This window comes from Vanellus vanellus (assembly GCF_965231255.1).
Source record: "Vanellus vanellus genome assembly, chromosome: 19".
Lineage (NCBI taxonomy): Eukaryota > Metazoa > Chordata > Aves > Charadriiformes > Charadriidae > Vanellus > Vanellus vanellus.
Genome location: NC_138924.1, coordinates 11,067,211 through 11,088,907, shown reverse-complemented (window position 1 = coordinate 11,088,907; position 21,697 = coordinate 11,067,211). Strand labels below are relative to the sequence as shown.

Sequence of the window (21,697 nt, the reverse complement as noted above, 5' to 3'; positions counted from 1 at the left end):
TTTAATACTTTAAAACATCTCTAAAATGTAGAGATACTGAATCATTTGGAGGAAAAAGCCATCCCTGGCTTTTAGATAGAAGGAGAATGTGTGGCAGATAGAAGGAAGGTGTATAGAAGGACACCATGAATATTTTGCTGTCAGGGCATCCTCTCAACTCCTACCGTCTCAGCAGGGCAGAATTCCTGGGAGAAAAATAAGCGTATTTCCTGCATCTTGAGCAAACGTTGTCTCATCTTCACCTCCTGGAAGTCAGACTTTTTTTGCTGTTCCCAACTCTCCCAGCCCGTCCTCCCAGCAGAGGGGGCTCCAGCCCTCGCAGCATCTCTGGGGCCTCCTCTGGCCCCACTCCAAAAGGTCCGGGTCTTTCCTATGTTGAGGGCCCACCTGTGGTTTGCAGAGCTGTAGTTGGACTCCAGAGGACTTGAGCTCCAGTAGCCAAGAAAGAGATTATTTTGCAAAATGTGTCACTCTGTCCCTCAGTACCATTACGCATTTGTAATAATTCTCATCGCTGTTGCTGTTCCATCACCCTCAGCGCTGACCTTCCTCCTCGTCCTTGCTCCCGCCCTCGCGGTTAAAGACTGAAGTGATTTGATTTCCCCAGCCCAAGTTTCAAATCACGCGCTCCTCTGTCTTTGACCTGGGAAGTGGGCAGGATCTCTAATGAAAACAGCTGGTTAATTGCTTTGTTTCAGAGAGCTTACCTACCTTTTGAAAGAGCTTTCAAGTCACAGCTTAAACAAGAGTGCCGGAGCGCATTTCTTGTACCAGGCTGTGCTACTTACCGTTGGATAGACGTGTTTCTGTGAAGCCTGGTGTGCATTTGTGGCATTGGATAAATAATAGCTAAGATTCTTTCTTTCTTTCTTTCTTTCTTTCTTTCTTTCTTTCTTTCTTTCTTTCTTTCTCGTTCTCTCTTTGTCTCTGTTTTGTGTCCGTCATCCCCTCTTCTCTTCTCTTCTCTTCTCTTCTCTTCTCTTCTCTTCTCTTCTCTTCTCTTCTCTTCTCTTCTCTTCTCTTCTCTTCTCTTCTCTTCTCTTCTCTTCTCTTCTCTTCTCTTCTCTTCTCTTCTCACACACTTTCTAGATAACATTGAACCATTCCATTTTGTGTTTCCCCTTGTCTGATGACCTGAAAGTGCCTTTCTTTTCTCTTTTCCTGTCACTGATCAGAGGAGGAATCCTGGAACCAGAGGGGACAGTAGAGATCAAATTCCGCAGGAAGGATCTGGTGAAGACCATGAGGCGAGTGGACCCCGTGTACATCCGCCTGGCGGAGCGGCTGGGTACGTCTGCGCGGGGCCGGCGGAGCAGCGATGCGTTCAGCTGGTGGCTAATCAATGTGTTTATAGACCTTAAAAAGGGGCACTGAGGCATTTTATCAAATTCATGATAATTTTTACTTACTGTCATCTAACTTGGGAAGAAAAGCAGATGCGACAAGCGGCATGTAGGTACGTGAGAGAGAGGTGATATTCGTGTGCATTTAGCATACCTGGGGTGTGTGTCATATAGTGTCTTTTTGAACTGATTTCTTTTTTTTAAATTGAATGGGTCTTACACCAGACACTTACTACAGATGGTTGAGTTTAGTTCCCATCTCAGCAATTGCTCAGCTCACTAAAAGCTCATGGACCAAACCCTCAGCTGGTGTCATTTGGCATAACTAAGAATTTGGTCAAAGACCCTTTGGGCTGCTGGGCTATCCCTGGGGTGATTTTGAGTAACGCGCTTTGGATTCAAGAAAATAAAAAATGTTCTTCACCTCCTCAGTAAAATACGGGGTGGTGTGCGGTGCTCGGTGGCTAGCACGGCACCGCGGGTGTTGCATTATTACCGAGCCTTTTGCTCCAAATGATCCCAGCTCCTGGTATCCACCCAACAAGCCAAAATACAGAGTGTTCAGCAAAATGCACTTAATATCAGATATGTACTCTCTCAGGGGAATAGGCTCTTTAAATAGTTCTTTACTAGCTCTTACTGTAAGAGTATAATCTTACAGAGCCTCTTTTTACCTCCAAAATTGACTACATTTCAGTAGTGGAAGAAGCGTGCCACGTGGGGATGGTTTGAATTTATAAAGCCTTTTGGGATCCTTCAGGAGGAAAACTGTTCTGCAAATGACTGATAAATCGTGGCTATTGCTGCAGTTACATTTTATTATTTGGCTTTTTTTAATTTATGGCAGTGCAACAATTTATATACAAAACAACCCTTCTGATATGCCTCAGGAAGAGAGTAATAATTGTAAAGGGTGCGGGGAGTGTTAAGAATCAGACTGCTCGCTGAAAACCAGCTTCTTACTGATGTCTCTGATAGCATCGAAGACGTTTTCTCTCTTTTTTTGATGGCAGTATTTTGATGCTCTCTTTGTTTTCTCTCACTGTGCCGACTGCTTTCTGGGCAAAGCAGCTTAGCGGGTGTTTGAGTTTTGCGGACCAGCAGTTTTATCCGAGTTCCAATCTCGCTCATGTACATTATGTGTTCCTGCGTGCGAGAGCGGACGCAGATGCCCACCCAGATGGATGGATGTGGTGTTGTTTCTGCCTGTGTCCGCTGGAACCAAAACCCAGTTTTAATGTCTGTAGTTGCAGCGAGGAGATTCTTTTCGCAAAACCTCACTTTTGACCCGTGTTAGGCTTCTCGGTGTCCCTTTAGGAGCAAACGGATTGCGTGACTACAGCAAATTGTGGAGACCCAGCACAGGGTCCCAACTGATGCTCTCCTAAGGTGTTTCACACTTCACGGTGTAAAGGCTGCGGTTGAGCTCCTGATGCGGTCGGGGCTCACAGCTGCACCTCCTGCGGGTGTTTCCACCTCCGCGTCCGACGCGGGAGAGCTGCCTCTGCAGTGCGCGTCTCCAGGGGAAGGAGAAATCAGATGTGTGGTTAGAGCAGGCAGTATGCTGAGCAGTCAGCTCAGGTCCGTGCAGATAAATGGCACTATGGCAGGAGCGCTGTTTCTGAGAGTATTTACCTTCGCCCCACCACAACAAGCACTGGCTCTGCCGACGAACAAACCAACCTACTGCCTCTGCAAAGAAACAGTCTTCTGCGCGGTGTCTGCTGGGTGAATCCTTTCCCAGGAGCAGAGTCACTGGCTGCGGACAAAGAGGGCTGCAGGAGTGTCTAAATCCTGAAGAGGTGGAGGAAGGTGGGGAGCAGAGAACGCGAACTTAGTCCCTGTTGGATGGCCCCTCCAGAGGGACCGTCACCCGGGGTGGGTGCAGGACGCCTGCAGAGCATCCCTGAGTCACACCGGTGGGACCTGCACCAGCATCACCGGAAAAAAATACAGGGAGAAAGAGGGCATATGGTTTTCTGCCAACAGTCTCAAAAATCCAACGCCATGCTCTGTGATAGTCTCAAAAATCCAGCGCCGCACTATGTGAGGAGGCAGGAGCCTGCTCAGGGCTTTTTCCCCCTTCATCCTCTACAGGGTAATTACTCCCAGCAAACTCCATACACTTTAATTAAAATGACTGCAACACGAGAGCAAGTCACTTACAACTGTACATACAGAGAGCTCTAAAAGCTTCAGTCACTGATAAGCATCTCACTTAGATGGTTCGTAATTGCTCCCAACATCGGGCGATCATTGCTGTTGTTTTGCCACTAATTCGGTACCATAGCGGGAAAGCCAAGATTGCAGGACACAGTGAATTGCATAATTTTTTTTTTTTTTTTTTTTTTTTTGCTGGTTTTCTTTCTGGCCAATTTAAAATTTGTCAAAGTCGGTCTTCTTCTGGATCACTGCCCTTTGATATTTCGCGCACTCCATTTGCCACAAACAAGCCGCAGGGCCGCAGTTCATGCTGACTCCAGCAGAAGCAGAGAAAGCTCCATTTATCTTACACTGCCTGCTGAATTCTTACTCATTAGCTGGGGGTTCACTGCCTCTCTTTAACCCCTGAATGGCCGTCATCCCTCCCTGGAGCTGCTGAATAGCGGGGAGAAGGGACCCGCTCGCCAGCGTGTGCCTGTTGCGGAGGGGTGGGGAAGCGCAGTGGCCGCGCTCATTCCGGGCGTCTTGAGACGCCGGGGTTGGACTTGCGACTGGGGAGTGGGAGAGCAACGGCGAAGGCTGGCAGATATTGAATAATTTGACATAAATCTGTTCATTATCAATTCTCCAGCACTGTTGCTGAAATGTTTATTAGCCCCATGTTTTATTAAAATGTCACTCAGAGTTGTGCTATTACAAACCAGCGAACGGTGCGGAGCAAAGGGCAGGGAAGGGGAGGATGGCCCTTATCCTGCCCTGCGATGGCGTGCGCGGAGAACGGCAATTGCCTAGAAATGTAGGAACGACGCAGATTGCAAGCCTCAGGCTGCCGTTAAAAATTATGGAGATTCAATTTTATTTTATTTATTTATTACAATTAGAGTAAAGCATTTAGGAGTGGAATAAGGAGTAACTTTGCCCTGCGGATTCCGAGCGTGTAATGTGTCAAGGCGCACGGTGTAACGTACGCAAAAATTTGGTGGAATATGAATGAAAGGAATGGCAAAATGGCTCCAGTTAGAGCGAGACCGGATACTACATTTTCACATTTCTCCCGTCAGGTATTTATCTCATAGGAAAAGGGAAGCATGGGTTTGTCACCTGGTATACTTTGTAGTAGTGTGAATATCCTCTTCAGCAGATCCTATGAAATAGTTGCCCGTGCACTGGCATACATCTTTAATTTTAATTGGAATTGTATGCCCGTTTTGTGTTTGCCTGTGTACCCGGTACGGGGTGCCGGAGCGGGGACCTATTGCTCCAGGCGTACGGCAGTGCTTTGGGAAGCGGGAGGCAGCGGTTGCGTTCCGCACAAACCCCTCAGCATCCCTCGGGAGGCATCGCCGGGCGGTCTGTGCTGCTGGACTCCGGCTGGCTGCGCACTGTATTTGGCTAAAGAGCGTGCACAACTTCTCTTAAATTTCCAAATAATAGGTGAACTCGCAAACATTGAAGCCATAATTCCACTTTAGCTGAGCAAAGGTTCCTCTCTGCAAAGAACTGCGCCGGGGTCGTGGTACCAGAACTGGACCCATGTGTCCCGCTCAGTCCCGACTGTGTCACCCGATGAGGGCTTTGCTGGTGACACGGGGACAGCCCTGGCGCAGCCTTGGCTCTTGTGACGCTGAAGACTTCCATGCTGTGACCTGTCTCGTTCCAAGCTTTAGCTTGGGAAGTCAGATTGCAGCTCTGAAATCTAGTAGTTCTTTTTTTCTGGGGGGGAGGTTGTTTGTTCGGTGTTGTAATTAATCAAAATGCAGGTTGTTTTCTTGAGCAACTAAAAAAAATGCTGCTGTTGCAATTCCATCTCTTATGAAGTCTTGGACAAATGCAGTCAGTGCAGTTGTAACTTCGTCTTTTTAGGTGATGCAGATTTCCAGTAACGGCTTCTAAATGCAAGTGCTGCTGCATTTAAATTGTTGTTAATTCACAATCATGAGTCTAGAGGAGCGAGTACTGCTGTCTGTCAGCTCCTTCATGACAATCGGCATCTTGAATATCCTCCCAGGAGGGCTGTCGATGTTTCCCAAAACAGGAATTTTTTGGCATTACGTACCTGCCGCACTTTGCGCGTTTGCTCTGGTGCCCGTCTGAGGCCGTAGCAGCGAAGAGTTGGAAAGGACCAGGGAGGAACATCACACGATGCGGTTCTACAAGGATATTTCAAGCCCATGTCATGAGCATGTGTGACCTTCACTGCTATTTCAGATTGCACCTTTATAACATAAATCCTACTGAATATTTAGTGAAGCAATTACAAGCAGTCTCATTTAAAGAAACAAGCGACAAACCCAAAATGCCTGTCTCTCCAGGGACGTGAGGGGCTCAGAGTGACCTTCCTTCTCCCCTCCGGAGCGGCTCCTTCCAGCTGGGGCGGGAGACGTGTTGCCTGGGCAGCCCGGACACGGTTGGCATTCTTGCTGCCTTTGCTGAATTTTTATCTGGCAAGAGCTTTGTTCCAGGCAGGGGAAGAGAAGGTGAGATTCAAGTAAGGGGATTGTTTGTTGCAGGTGTGGAAATTAGGTGGGACATTCATAACCGGGGTTAAAATGGACATTTGATTATGCCATTGGATGCAGAGTAACTGCTGTACTTCTCCAGAGTTCGTTTCCTAAGGACCCTTCCAGCACATGCTGCGGTGGGGTTTAACTGCTTTGCTGAAAAGAATGCCCACAAGCAGATGCTGAGATAAAATGAACTTAACGTGGGTTTTTTGGTGTTACCTGGGGCACGGGGGTGGGGGGGAAATCTGCCTGTAGTAATTGTAACATTGAGATAATCAGTTGTTATTAGTGAGCCTTTGTAGTCTGGTAAGATAGCTACTATTTATCATAGAACCATCGAATGGTTTAGGTTGGAAGGGACCTTGAAGACCATCCAGTCCCACCCCCTGCCCTGGGCAGGGACACCCACCTCCCCCCAGCCCAGGTTGCTCCCAGCCCCGTCCAACCCGGCCTTGAACACCTCCAGGGATGGGGCAGCCACAGCTCTCGGAAACCCGGGCCGGTGTCTCACCACCCTTAAAGTGAAAAATTTCTTCCTCGTATCTAATCTAAATCTCCCCTCTTCCAGTTTGAAGCCATTCCCCCTCGTCCTATCACTCCATGCCCTTGTAAAAAGTCCCTCCCCAGCTCTCCTGGAGCCCCTTTAGGGACTGGAAGGCCACAATAAGATCTCCCCGGAGCCTTCTCTTCTCCAGGCTGAACCCCCCCAACTCTCTCAACCTTTTATGTTGTAAAAGTCATCTCTGAGAACCATAGGTGTGGGGTAATTTGCCAGAGCTAAGCATGTATGTGAGCAACTGAGGTCTGGATGGTGGCACTAAAGGGTGGCCTGGGTGGCCTCCAGTCTCTGCAGTGGTAGGTTCTGGGGACATCCTTGGCCCTGTGCTCAGAGGAGGTGGCTTGCTGCTGTGGCCAGGGAAGCCTTGTCCCAGCTCCTCCAAGAGGGACTGTGTATGTGGTGTGTGTTCCATCTGCTCACACCGGTGCAAACGCCGGTGTCCTCTTCTGTGTCGCCGGCCGGGTGGGATGGGCTGGAGCCTGGGTTGAAGCCGGCTGCTTTGCCTGTCTCTTGGAGGGTATGCGCAGAGACCGTCTCCACAAATGAGTAGGGTCGGAGGCCTCCATGCTGGGCTTTGCCCGGGTCTTTGAATGCGTGTTTGAGGAAGAGGGAAGGAAACGGACAAGTGCGTGCTTGGCCACGCTGTGTGCGCTGAGGCTGAGGGAGAAAATCCCACATTTTAACGGCTTAGGAACCATAAACCATCAAATTGATTCAGAAGCTGCCTGGCTTTCTGCAATCAGAGGGAACCTACAATAACATTTCTTGAAGTCATTTTGTCTAACCTGTTAAACCGGTCATATTTAAAAAAAACCCACTTTGCTACTAAATGTTATGGGAAGCCGTGATTCATGGTCCTGCTGAGCCATTTCCGTCTGGCAGGAACTTTATTAAAGGCAGCCCGCGCCCCGCCACCGCGGCAGGCTGCGGCCACCGCAGGACGCTGCGCTCGGGATGGCTCCCCCTGCCCCGCGCATCCGCGGGAGGGACGCGCCGAGACGCCGCTTACATCAGCAGCGATGTTTCGGTTTAATGGGGCACGAATCAAAATAGTTTAGGTGTCGCTTTCCCCTGCGGTGATGCTTTCCCTTAACTTTTGGAGAGTCGTCTAAATTGATATTCAGTTTCGGAGCGCTTTACGGGAGAGGTCTCTGCGTGGATTTATTTGCGGCAGCTTTTCCATTCGTCTGCACGGGGAGGATGACTCCTCCGAAGCCTTCCTCCGTGGTGGCGGGCTGTAAAGCATGCACGTCCCTGCTGCCACGGCCGGCGGCGCTGCTCTGTGGGGTGGGTGTAAAGGGCTCGGTTTTGGCAACCGTAAATTTTGGCATTTACTGTTCTGTGCCAGGGGGGTACCGAGAGCCCCTACCTGGGCTTTGGGGGCCTGTTTCGGGCTGTAGCACGTGGGACAAAGAGTTTGTCACCCCAAAAGCCAGGCTGCAGCGGCGGGGTGGGGAGGGTGGTGTCACCCCGTAGAGAGACGGCAGCAATGGGCGCAGGACGAGGGGTGGATGGAGGGCAGAGAGGCAGGCGCAGGCTGGCAGCTTCCTCCAAGAGGCATTTGGGAATGTTTTAGGTGAAATACTTTTTATGTGTGGGTTTAAAATAGTTTTTGTAGGTTTACCCAGGTATGTTTGAGTGAAGGGTTTTAGCAAGGACCTATCGCTTGCCTCTTGCTCATGAAGAATTTTTGTAGGGCGAAGGGCGTTTTGGCAAGAGCCTTGCCGCTGCTCTTCTGACCTCAGGAGAGACTCTAATTTGGTACCCCCAATGTTACTGCTTCCCCAGGGCACTTTTGTCAAATTGAATAAGGCAGTTTTGCAGCTGACCAAAAAAAAAGAATAAAGAAAAGACACCATAGAATGAAGCGGTCTTGGTGCCTTTACCGCCGTGGGTGGGCTTTAAAGGTGTTGAGAGCCGGAGTAAGTCATTTCCCTGGTCTCTTCCGATCATGCCAATGGCTGTGATCATACCAGCACTATATATAGATACAAGCGGACTTGGAGACTGCAGAGCAAACTGCAATCCAAGATAAATGTGACATTTTATGGCACTTAGAGTGCTGCCTTAGAAAGCATCCTGTGCTGCCTGCCAAGTTAGGAAGGTCACACGTGTTCGTTCTTCCTTTCAATTGTCGTCTTGTCTTACCTGCGTGCCCCACCTGCATGCCAAAACCCTCTGCACTTTGTGTTTGCATCGTAATGTGGCCATTTCAGAGTGCTGCTTCTTTTGTTTCTCTATTGATTAGTAGCCGATCCATACCTGGAGGTCTATAATGTTCCTATGATTTAAACTTTAACAGTTTCATTAACTGTCAAGTACCTTTAGAGCAAAGGAATCCCATATTTTATCTCCCCTCTCCTTCCCAGTATAAGATTTGTGGAGGGAGACTTCTTTTTCCGAGAAATAAATAAATAAAGCCCCGGCTTTCGGAAAAAAAAAAACCCTGAGGCCTCAAGATCTGACTAGGAAAGAAAGAAAACCATTCCCAGATATTTAATTGTACAGGGGGCTTACAGGATTGATCGAGAGCTTAGCTTTTTACAATAGTCCAGTGAATAAGAAATGCTCCTGACAAACGATCGATGATGGGATAATCACTCTTTATCCCCCCTCCTCATTGTTACCTTCTTTCTTCCAGGAGAACAGGGTTCAGAAGTCAAAAATCTTTATAGACGCTGCTTTTAAATTAAGCAGAAAATAGACATTGACATATTTGTTAATCTCACCTAAATCATTACTGGGCCTGGCTGGTTTGACTGTACACCGCCAGTGTGGCAGATAGGGCAGAATACATGAGCGTTACTGGCTTAAGTGCACGCGCCGCCATTTAAAACACGGAGGTGTAGGAGCCTGGGAATTTAACGTGGATAAATATAGATAATTTTTTATTCTGAAGGTTATAAGAGTAGCTCCTCTTAATTAAAACCTTCTTACTGGCATTGGAAAGGTTAGGTGACATTTATATTGGTAGGCACATAAAAACATTCCGTCCCTAGAAGGAATCATCGAATGGCTGGCCTGTGGCTCGGAGATGTGCGTGTGTGTTCAAACCTCTTCTGACGTGGAAGGGAACCTCTGGAAGGAAAGGGAAACAGAGGTAGCGCAAAGTAGAAGAGAACGGGGCCGGCATGGAGTGGGCTCCTGCAGGTGGGTCTGAGCCAAAGCCCCGGTGCGGTGGTGCTGCGCGTGAGCTGCCGCGGTGCTGCACCCCCCTGGTGAGAGCCACCTTCGGTCCGTCTGCCCTGGATCGTCGTGGCTATGGGAGGTCAGCCATGGACCGTGGAGCTCAGGTCAGCCGTGGATGCTCAGGGAAAGAGGAGAAGCATCGTGCAAATGCAGCGTGAGGCTTGCCCCGGGGTGCCCTCCCGGCTTCCAGCAGTCCTGTGGTTTAGAGGCTTCCTGAGAACAGATATTTGTATCTGCATCTTCGTGCTTGGAAGCCCGTGATGGACTTTCTGTGCATGAATTTGTCTGATCGCTTTCTGTGAGCCCATTTGTACTTCTGGTATGCAGAACCTCCTGTGGCAACGAGTCTGCCATTTCCTTTTGCACTGTGTGGAAGTGTTCCCTCTTGCTGGGGTTTTTGTAGACCTGCTAATTTCATCTGGGTTTTTTTGGAAGGGACTTGGATTGCTCTGGCTTCCTGCTGCAGTTCCAGAGCCTGCTGTTTCCAGGCTGGATGGTGGCCGTGGAGCTGCTGAGGAGCCCCATTGCTGAGCTGTCCTCCCACCTCTCCGCAGCCATTGCCTTCCTTCCCCGCCACCCAGTTGAATTATTGGCAGTTTAACAATAGGTGTTGATGTAATGGTAGATGTTGCATTTAATCCCATTGACATTCCTTCACAAATGATAAAGATTAAAACAAAAAAAAAAAAAGCTTGGTGGCATTTGCACACCCGCAAATGCAGTCATGATCCTCGGGCTCCAAGGAAAGGAGTGTCGTCCTCCAACTGAATTACAACGCCAGCTTTTGTTCCAGGTTCTCCTAGTCTCCAACTGGACTTCTTGTGCTGCTGGGTAGGACACCTCTTTGTTTTAGCTCTCCGATCCCTCAGTACACTGAGGAGGCAGTCGTGCTTGCGTGTCTCCCGGGCACACTGGGCGGTTATATTAACATTTGAATGGAAGGTGCCACAGGACGGTTGAATGTTACAACCCACCAGTGCTTGGAGCAAGACTCCTCCATGACCCGGCTTCAGATTGTCAGTGACCTCAGCTTGAAAAGGGGAGGCAGGATGGGAGGCAGCTGTCTCTGAGGCCACGAACTTGCAACCAGAGCTTCTGGTGTGGGTGGGAGGTTAAAAAACGGCACAATTCAGCAGAATATCCAGTACCATATAATTCGGCTCAGATTGCAATCTTTGCTTAAATTGAACTAAGATGGGCTCTAAATACTCTGCCTCTGCACGAGGACCTCTTGCACGTGTGTTGATGAGGCCGTGTAGGAGAAACATCGGCCTCCTTCTGGACCAACTTCGACCTGGTGTAAATTGCTGCAGGTTCAGGGGAGAGCTGCAGTTACGGTTACGCTCCCTGTGGCCTGTTACTGCGTGAAGAGGGGATTTATATTCTTGGTTTGATGAAGGGGCAGCTGTGGAAGGAGCACCTTGTTCTGCTGCAGGAAGCGGCAGGACCTGCGACGTGCCTCCACGTCCACAGCACCATGTGTTTCCCCTTGCCTGGATTAGTCGGGCTCAGGCAATTCCGAAATGAATCAGGAACCGTTTAATGCGTGTTTTTGTTTCAATCAAAGTTAATTTTATCTAAGCTGAATGCTTTAAAATAAATTAAAAATTATGAACTCCACAGACGTTATCTTCTTGACACAGTTTCATTCTTGTCCATCGTGGTAGTCCGTGATTGAGACTAGTGTCTGCCCATCACTGGTAAACTGAATGTGAGCGGTTTTGGCTTCTGTAGCATAACTTGGGTGTTTTCCTTAATGAGGCAGTGGCTCTAACAGCCCCTGGCAGGAACCAGCCTGCAGGAAAACCTGAAATTGTGTAGGGGGTTTTACATTGTCCATGTTTCTTGCTAAATGAACTGCATGTTGGGACATTATTCTTTTTTAGGAGTAAGTCCAGTAAATGTCACTTAATTGATGGCTCAGCTCATTGGCATTTAAATGGAATAGAGTTTCCATGGTGAAAACTCCTTTGAAGCTCTTGCCTGGATATTGGTGGCGGGATATCTGGGCTGCAATATTTGAGCTAAGGCTCTGCTTGGCATTGCTGGGAGCTGATGGTCCGGTGTTTGCCCCGGCCAAATGCAGTCTGTTCTCAGGTAGATGGGAGCAGTCTCCTTTCAGTGGTGCCCGGTGACAGGACAAGAGGGAACAGGCACAAACGTGACCGTGGGAAGTCCCATCTCAACCTGAGGAGGACCTTCTCTCCTGTGGGGGCGGCAGAGCACTGGCACAGCTGCCCAGAGAGGGGGGGAGTCTCCCCCTCTGGAGCCATTCCAGACCCGCCTGGAGGTGTCCTGTGCCACTGCTGGAGGTGCCCCTGCTCTGGCGGGGGGTGGGAGTGGGGGAGCTCCAGAGGGCCCTTCCAATCCCCACCAGTCTGGGATCCCCCTGTATGCAGCAACAGGAGAAACCTCCATTTGGCCTCTGGACTGTCCGGAGCCGCTCTCCTTTCCTCCCTACAGCAGTCCTTTGTACACCCCCCGCTTTACCCTGTCAGAGGTCTCTGACGTGTGGCTGTGTGTGGTTGCAGGTACCCCCGAGCTGAGCCCCGCTGACCGGAAGGAGCTGGAGACCAAGCTAAAGGAGCGGGAGGAGTTCCTCAGCCCCATTTACCACCAGGTTGCCATGCAATTCGCCGACTTGCACGACACACCGGGCCGGATGCAGGAGAAGGGCGCCATAACCGTGAGTATCGGGGTGCTTTCCTCGGGGACATCGCTGGAGGGTTTGACACAGGTGGGCAATGAGAGTCTCCAGTGGGGCAAGCAGGCTGCGGGCTGCAAGTAAACCTCTGCCACAGGAGCAAACCCTTTTGCACCCACCGGCTGTTCTCTGGCCCCAGAACAGGAGCACATCGTGTTTTCCAGCACCTTTACCTGATGCGTGTCCATTTGAGGCCCCATATTTTCTGTGCTTCACCAGTAGCGCATTGGTGACCACATCAAAATCCCCAGAGAGCGCGTTGCGTCTGCCCTGGCAGGAGGGGAAGGCGGGGAGCCCGTACCCATGGGGACACTCGGTGACAGGCAGGGCTGCTGTCCTGTCGGGGTCTGAACCCCGACCGATTAGATTCTCCTCGTTCCCTCTCCCCCTGGGCGTGGGCGTCTTGGCCTGTGCTGCTCTGTGCAGCTGAGGAGCTGCGTCTCTTTGCAGAAGGGAGTGAACGTCTGGGAGACAAGAGGGAACGGGCACAAACCTGACCATGGGCAGTTCCATCTCAACCTGAGGAGGGACTTCTCTCCTGCACGGGCGGCAGAGCACTGGCACAGCTGCCCAGAGAGGGGGGGAGTCTCCCCCTCTGGAGCCATTCCAAACCCACCTGGATGTGTCCTGTGCCACTGCTGGAGGTGTCCCTGCTCTGGCGGGGGGTGGCACTGGGGGAGCTCCAGAGGGTCCTGCCAACCCTCACCAGTCTGGGATTCTGGGAGACAGAGGCGGCTGGATGTAGCTTTTGGTGACTTAATGGTTCAACAGGATGGAAGTCTTCAAAGCTCAGATGTGGGAGTCTTTCTATTTCCCCTGTGCAAGCGGTGTAACTATGTATATAATGAGTGCAAGCCTCTTTTTTGCCGTTGGGAATAAGATCTATATATTTCTCCATGTAAATGTTGTCCCTCACTCATTTCTCCTTCTCCACCTATGTCTTGGGCAGGACATTCTAGACTGGAAAACTTCCCGTACCTTCTTCTACTGGAGATTAAGACGTCTTCTTCTAGAAGATGTGGTCAAAAAGAAGATCCATGATGCCAATCCCGAGCTGACTGACGGGCAGATCCAGGCTATGCTGAGACGCTGGTTTGTGGAAGTGGAAGGGACAGTGAAGGTAAATGGAAAAGCAGTTTCAGCAATGCCATACTTCTTCCTGGGCATGAGTTCAGTGGAGTTGTCCCAGGTGGAGTTTGATCTCTGTTTTTTAATTGGAAAGTCCAGAAACGTTTTAGGTGATGAAAGAGAACTTGTGGGGAATGTTCCAGGTCATGAGTTGTTTTATGGGCATGCCAGAAAAGCAAAATAGGTTTTTTTCCCCAAGCATGTAGCACCATTGATATGAAAATCTGAGCATCTTACAAAGACGAACAGCTCGCGAGGCAGCGCGAGGCAGGGCAGTGTGCGGGAGAAGGCTGCGTGGAGGTGCTGCTGTCTGGCAGAACCGGCAGTGGGAATCCTGGGAGTCACAACACATGCTCTACACACCAGCCCCAAAGAGCTCCATCTCCCTATTTCTGCACACAGTGTGCCTAAAATAGCGCTGCAGAGCTGCTCGCCGTTACAGAGGCTGTTTCGGAGGAGCTGTCCTCACTGTGCGCACCAGTCCCTGCATACCCTTGGCATCCTCTGTCAGGTGAAAGCAGGATTTTTATTTTATTTTTAATTATTCATTCTTACTGAATAACATCTTAAATCCTGCTCTATCCTGCTGACACTGAGAAGGGCGTGGGGATTCACTGCTTCTATCCAGATGTATCCAGATGTGGGGGAGATGTACAGCCAACCTTTCTTATCCTGCTTGCAGAGCAGACCATGGCCATGCTGTCCCCTCTTCTCCTGGGCTGCCCTCGCCTTCCTTCCCTTTCATAGAATCATAGAATTGCTGAGGTTGGAAGGGACCTTTAAGATCATCAAGTCCAACCATTAACCTACCCTGACAAAACCACTTCTAAACCGTGTCCCCAGGTACCATCTCTACCTTTCCCCCGGGCCATGAGCTTAGAGGTGGTGGGAACAGGTCGCCTGTGCCTGGCAGTCGGTCCCCGTTGCTGCATCTCAGGCCGGGGACCCCCTGCCATTCTTCTGCCACGCGTCCCCCGGGTCGCGCGGTGCTTTAACGCCGCATGCCGTCGAAGGCAGGGACACCGATCCGCTGTAAGAGCGAACTGCCGGCGCTTGGGGCGGGGGTCGCCTTGGCACCGTCCGCAGCCCTCATCTGATAGCTGTGTTAAGGATTTCTTTTTTTAATTGTGTGCCAACTCTGAAGCTGGCGATCTCCGAAGAAGAGCAATCTCTGGTTGTTTTTGTCACGGTCCTCCAATCTGAGTATCTTATTTATTTTATTTGATTTCGTTTCGTTTCATTTTATTTTATTCTGTGCTATTTTTAAAGTCACAAACACTCGGGGGTTCCAGAAAAGGGGGGAAGTGTTCTCTGGAGGGCAGCAGGCTTTCCAAGGTAGTGTCTGAGCGTCTTTAAAAGCGGGCATCTCGTTAGCTAATACATTACACCAATCAAGGAGAGTTATCTTAAGCCACAATTAATCTGCTCCCTGGCATATGTTGATAGGAAAGCATCATGCTGTTTCTTAATTAAAAGCAAACGGATTAAAAATGATTAATAAGAGTATTAAATATTCTCCTAAACTAAAAGCTTTGGGATTCTTGGGTAAATCTAGCTTTACGCAGGTCTGCAACCGTAAGGCAGCTTCTTGGGTTTTTTTTTTCTCCCTTCCCTGAAATCTTCCTAAGTGCCCTACTTTGTATGCAGGGAGCATTTCTGTCATGTCTGGGGGCAGAAGCAAGGAGCAAAACCTAACGAGTTTGAAATAATAATAAGAAAAAACAATGAAATAAGCAAAATCTTGAGGTTGAGATGACATCACTGTTTTAAGACAATCCTATACATAAAGAAAAAAAATCCCGGTTTCTTATTCAAGAGCGCGAGGCAGGCGGGACCGCTGCTGGGGGCTGGGATAGGGGCTGCGCCTGGGGCTGCCTCCCCGCGGTGCCGGCTCTCACCCGTGGCTGCAGCAGCACCTTCCTCGGCACGGGGAAGACGCGCTGCTTGCGGGAGTCCCGAGGAAGAGGGAAACCATTTCTCAGACTTTAAAAACTGATAATTAAATATATAAATAAAGGGTGAGCAGCGAGGAGGCTGCCTTTGCGCTCCTCTCTGGTATCGGCGAGGACGGGGGGCAAATCAGCTTTGCGAAGGCTCATACGGGGCCGGCGGCTGTCGGGGCGCAGGGATGGATGGCTCCGTTGGGAGAACCGGAGAGGCGAGAGGTGGCCGACCGGTGACTCCTGGTAGGGGAGGGATTCTCCTGGCTTCACTGCCACAGCTCCGAGCGCTTCCAGCGTCTTTGCAAACACACAGGGTCTTTGCAAACACGCTGCCTCACAACACTGAGGCTTCATTTTTGGGTGCCAACACCCATCGTGTGCTTCTGCTGGGGTCCGCACCCACGCCGGGGGGGCGCCCGCTCTGCCACCGCCACCGATTGCATTACCGCACCGAGCTCATTGTCATTCTGACTTTGACTTCTTAGTGATAACAGAGAAGGATAGTGCACCTTTAAATGACGAGCTTTGTGTTTAATTACCCAAATAAAATGACATAAATATGAATGAGTGCTAATGGCGGTACTTGCTTTTCCGGAAACCATTAACAAAACGATTCTTAAATGATTTGTAAAGAAAATGAGAGGAGAAGAGAGGAACGAGAAGGCTATTAGGCGTCTAACACACTCCTGAATTATTATGTAGTCAACTACCTAGCAAATATCAGGTGAAATGATCTTGCAAAAGAAAAAAAGGGGGTTGTTGCCGAGGCTTTTTGGGGGTGTGGACACCCTGACCTCCTCTGCTGAAGGGGCTGTTTGGTTTCCGGGCTGGATCGGGCGTCCCCGGGCATCCCGTGGCTCTTGGGGGACACTAACACCGTGTCAGTCTTTAGGTGACAGGGACTCGTGGTTCCATAACAGCTTAGCACAGGGAGAAACCCCAGATCAGCTGCATCCCTGACCGCCCTCCCCTCTGGGCAGTCGTGTTTCACCGCCGGTTGGGCCTCGGCTCGCAAGAAGAAGGTGGGGTTTCACCTGGGATGGCTTCTGGAGCTGATGCGGCTGGTCCGCTGGCAGCGCTGCTGCCTCTGTGGTTCCTTTTAGTCCCATTTACAGAAGGAAATGCAAAAGAAATATATCATGTTTTGGCTTTTGCTAATTGTTAGTTGTGTTTATAAAAGCCACACACGCTGGGAAAACCACAGAGGGCTTCCAGCCAAGCGGTTTACCCGCGGCTGCCAATAAGCGCAAGTTAAATTTTGGGAACGCTGCATGGGGAGCACTGGGACACCGGGTGACACGTGCGGTTTGTTCGCAGGCGTACCTGTGGGACAGTAATAAGGACCTGGTGGAGTGGTTGGAAAAACAGCTGACGGAAGAAGAAGGTGTTCGCTCAGTTGTGGATGAAAACATCAAATACATCTCGAGGGACTACATCCTCAAGCAGATACGGAGGTAAAGCACTTACGCGCACTCTGCCCCGGCAGAACGGGGATTTGCAAAAGTTCGGCCTCTGATCTTGGCCAGGTGTGCTTCCCCAGCTGAGGAAAGGGGGTCCATCAGTTCCACACACATTTCACGTCCGTTGGCCTTTTTCTGTGGCAAACGCATACGGAGTAGGCGGCAATGCAGTTCCCTTTGGAAAGGCAAATACGGGGGCAAACGCGGAACTGCTGTGAAACAGAGGGATTTGTACGAAGCCCGCGGCTCCTGTTCCTCCTGCACGGGCCGTAGTGCTCCTGCACCTGAGCCAAACCACAGCCCTGCGGAGCGCAGAGCTCATCCAGCCGTGGCCAGTGCCCCCTGCCCGCGCCCGCCCGGCGCTGGAAGGGGATCCGCGAGGAGCCAGGGCACGGGAAGTTCCCCATGAACATGTCCTTTCTCTGTTTGAGGCAGATAAAGCAAAATTCTTTTCGAGGGATGCATGAAGCAGAGAGAGGAGGGAAATCCCTGAGCTGGGCTACTGCGGCCCAAGGGGTGTGTTGACCACCCATGGCCAGAACATCCTTACTGCCCCTTCCCTTTAGTTTTTTCTAGCCCCGGACTTCCCAGGCGGGCCACCTCGTTTCTTCTGTGCTCCCTATCATAAAATGCCCAGTTCCCTTCAACTGCTGTTCAGAACTACACCGAATAACTCCCCAAACCACTAAAACATTGGCAGAGTGTCTATTCCTCCTGCTCGCAAGAGTTCCCGTGTGCGTCTGCACAGCCGTTGCTCCAGCGGCGCCAGCTCAGCCGCGTGAGCCCAGCGCTTTGCTAGGTTTGAACAGATCTGATTTGGATAACTGTTATGTCTTAAACAGGAGGTCTCTTACAGCAGTTTTGCCTCTGAGAGAGTTGGGGGAGGGCACCGGACTGCAGAGTGAAGCTCCTCTGGTTTCCATGTCCCGTGTCTGACTCCGTAGGGCGTCTCCTCCCGTCATTCCCACCAGTTTCTCCAGCGGATGGGGCTCTGTGACATCTGGGAGGGGGAATGTGGGGGCTCTCGGCAGCATCTGAAGGTGCTGCTGGTGGGATGAGGGTACGCTCCAGAGCTCCTGGCCTCCCCGTGCCTCCCCTGGGTCCACATGGTCCTCCTCTCGGGCTTTCTGCCTCCGTGCCTGTCTGAGCAGCTCTGCTGCCGGCAAACGGAGTGGCAGGAGGGCCTCCAAGCGAGCACGGCTCTTGCGCTGCTCGCAGTCAGCTCAGGCGAGTGCCTGCTGCCTCCTCCAGCCTCTCGCCCAGACCCCATATTTCCAGTCCTCCCCCCGGGCCTGACGGGGAGCTGTCGGCCGCGCTCCGGTGCGAGTGCCGGGGCTGCTGTCACTTAACTCTCGCCTCTTTCCAGCCTGGTCCAGGCCAATCCGGAGGTTGCCATGGATTCGATAGTGCACATGACCCAGCATATATCACCCACCCAGCGAGCCGAGATCGTGCGGATCCTCTCCACAATGGACTCTCCTTCTTCAACGTAAGAGCATCGATTTCCCACACTCCCCCCTGCCCGGTACAGTGGAGGGGAAAAAAAAAAAAAAAAAAAAAAAAAAAAGGAAGCTCAGAATTGCCCTTTGTCTGCTCAACTGCGACCACTGTACCGAGACGGGGAGGCTCAGGGAAACACTGGAAGAGTGACATTTTTATTTTTTCAAATCAGACTGACCAGAGGAAGTGTGTTCTTTGGCCAGAGACACGAGGAAAATGTATAAACACAAGCGCCTGCGGAATTGAGTTACAGCTGTCTAACTGTACCTTATTTATTTAACAAAGCGTGACTGGACCAATGCATCAGTTCGCTGTTCGGCTGCCACCCGAAAACGCTACGGCCAGGCAATGAAGGGTGCTCCGGTACCGTGAGGTCTTGGCATAGCGAAGCAGGGGCTCGTTTAAATTAACGCCCCTGCGCCCCTGTCTGCTTCTCTTCTCACACCCCGCCTCGGTCGCGGCAGCTTTGTGCCAACAAGTGCCAATGTCGCCCCCCGCGCGAAGGTCGCTGCAGCCGAGGACGGGCTCTGCCCCCCAGGAGCGGGGGGGGCCCGACATCCTCCCGCCGGGGCGTGAGCGGAGCCCTCCACCCCATCAGCCCTCGTGTCTCTGTCAGCCCGTCGGGATTCGTATTTCAGACGTCTGTCTCGTTATTTACAAGTAGAGGAAAAAACAGCATTTGAGGCAGCGTGGCCGGGGCTGTGCCGGTGCCCCGGGCGCGCTGGGGGAAGGCTCCAGAGCTGCCCAGGACTGCAAAGGGCAGAATTTTGGAGGCTAAATCCCTGCTCGCTTTGCCTTTGTGCCCAATTCCTTTAGAACAGGTCAGTAAACTGTGTGAAAGGCCCTTCTCGGAGGAGGTAAAAGAGGAGACCAAAATGCAGCTGCTCAGCCGTTTCTGCTCTTCCTTCCCTGCTTATTTTGAGGGATAACAGACGTGGGCAGCCCCACCGTCGCGTGTACTTCGTGGAAGTGCTGATCCCTTCCACAGGAGTAGGTGACCGAAGCAGAAAGCAGATACAGCCTGGGAAAGGGAGGGGAAAGGATGGAGTCAGCTACGCACATGGGGTCAGAACTGCGAAAGGAAATCTCAGTCTAATGCATCTGAGCAAAGTTTTCTCCATGGCCCACCCCTGCCCGGAGCTGGCTGGAGCCGAGCTGCCCGCTTTGGCTGGCGCTGGTGTGCGCTGGGAGGAGGGATCGCTGTTCGTCATGCGGGAGGACGGAAATAAAATAAAAGTTACTTTTGGTAACGCCCTTCCTTAGCACCAGTTGGCTTTTTCACCCACTGCAGCAGTGACTCTTTGCAGCCGGTCAGGGGTGATGGTCTCCAGTGGGTGTTCGGTGGGTAAGCGTGGCGCCGGCAGCGAGCCGGGCTGCCGTCGGAGCTGTGGCAGCAGCGCAGATCACCGCGGGCTGACCCCAGCCCAGGCCCATGGCTTTTTCTACACTTCTTTATTTTCATGGGCCTCCCGACCATAATAGCAGGTGAGAGAAGCTGCAGCTCTGGAGAAGCACGGCCAACCCCCAGGTACTGCTGCGGAACTTGGTCTGGTACAGGAGAGCTTACACCAATGATTGTCTTAAAAGTATTCCAGATTTTACAATTCCTCTTTTAGTATAGCACGAATCAGAAGGGATGTTTTTATGAGAGAATTAATTAAAGATGATGCCAGTGCCTCACACCTGTACGGTTTCCTTCTGAAGTGCGACACAGCCCTTCTGCGCCTGCGGTGCCAGAGCTCCTGTAAAACCGAGGTGCAGCACCGGGGTCACTGCTCTCCTCCCCGGGGGGACGAGCAGCGGCGGTGCCTGTGGCCAGCGGAGCTGTGTCATCCGCAGGACTAGCTTTTTCTTAATAGTTAAGAACCCTAATTTGATTTAAAAAGACTTTTTTTTTTTTTCCACTAGAGCCCCCTGAACAACCCCCAAAGATGCTTTTACTTATGCCAGTGTGGGCTGCAGCAGGACGCGCAGGACAGACAGCGAATGTCTCAGCCAGGCAGGACCGCTCGGGGGGGGATCGCGGCGCGGGCGGCTTGTTGGGCTCCGCCGCCGTCACCAGGATTTCCTACGTGGTGGTGACACAAGTCAGTCCCTTACCCAGGACGTCTGCAGGTGTTACGGGAAACATCCCAGCGCACGCCGCTCCGTTCCTTCCGCTTGGGGTGGGAGCTGCCGCTGCTGGGCCGGAGCAGACCCCTCCGTTTCGGTGTTAGAGGCACTGGGTCGGGCTCTGCTTCATCCAAAAAACCCAGTGCTTGGCTGCCACCGGGGCTGGTCAGAGGTCAAAGTCCAGCAGGAGCCCAGGGGAGGTTGGGACCTCCAGGAGCACCGCGGCAGCGTCACCGGCTGACGTCCCTCCCGCTGTTCTGCCCGGCCCCGGCTGTGGCCGCAGTGCCGGTGCCGCGGGCGTGCGGGTCGGTTCCCCGGCGGGGCGGCGGCGTTGGTGGGGAAACCACCTTCGATACATATGGTTCTCGCTGGTGCTGAAGTATTTCACTTACCTCAATTTCTTTTAATAAAAAGAATGAATTACATCTCTGTTGCTGGGAGTGGAAATCTGTCACCCCTTGTCCTGCGCACGCCTCGGGGAGCTCTGCTTCTCCTTAAGGAGTTTCATGCGGCGCCTCTCCGGTGGCTGCTGATGCCGGAGGATGGAGATGGTCTCGGCTGTGCCCCTCACCTGAGCCACTGGGCTCATCCCAACCGCTGCCTCTCGCCGGGCCCCACTGCTGCTCCTTCCTGCCCGTGGTCAGACTCTGCACAGGGTCGAAACCTTCTGAGATGTGACCCCCACAGGGCAAAGCCCGTCTGATACCTCACCCAGCTGGAGAAAAGCAGTACTCGTGCAAATCGGGCACGAGTGTTTACCCTTCTCCGAGCTCCATCGTGGCCATTCCTCATCCACGGGAGTGGGAGGAACCGTCCGGCGCTGAGCCGTGCAGGAGCCACGGGGACAGAAGGACCAACTCCTCGTCCCACCGTGGGCTCTGGTCTCTGCCCAACACTCCGGCTGTACCTCCCACCCCACAGCCGCTGTCCCAGTGAGCCACTGGGAGTCCTGTCCCTCCTCCAGAGATTTCTCATCTTCTGTAACATACAGTGACCGAAACACAGAAAGAACAACGCCAGCCCCAGAGATGGCCTCTGAGGGTGATGGGAGAACTTCCCCGGAGCCTCTGCCCGGGGCTGTTCCGTGGGCCG

At 51.8% G+C, this 21,697-nt stretch overlaps 1 protein-coding gene across 2 annotated transcripts in view; it reads left to right on the top strand.

Moving 5' to 3' along the window:
* ACACA (acetyl-CoA carboxylase alpha) overlaps positions 1–21,030 on the top strand; it is a gene marked incomplete at its 5' end in the record, with an annotated part of 135,274 nt that extends 114,244 nt beyond the window's left edge. For both annotated transcript variants that reach the window (XM_082493206.1, XM_082493207.1), the window contains 5 exons: positions 1,176–1,288; positions 12,290–12,444; positions 13,412–13,582; positions 16,851–16,987; positions 18,360–21,030. In XM_082493206.1, the coding sequence (XP_082349332.1) occupies positions 1,176–1,288; positions 12,290–12,444; positions 13,412–13,582; positions 16,851–16,987; positions 18,360–18,486 (703 nt within the window). In that variant the 3' untranslated portion in view covers positions 18,487–21,030. The remainder of the gene's footprint in view (positions 1–1,175; positions 1,289–12,289; positions 12,445–13,411; positions 13,583–16,850; positions 16,988–18,359) is intronic.
* Between the last annotated feature and the right edge of the window lie 667 nt (positions 21,031–21,697).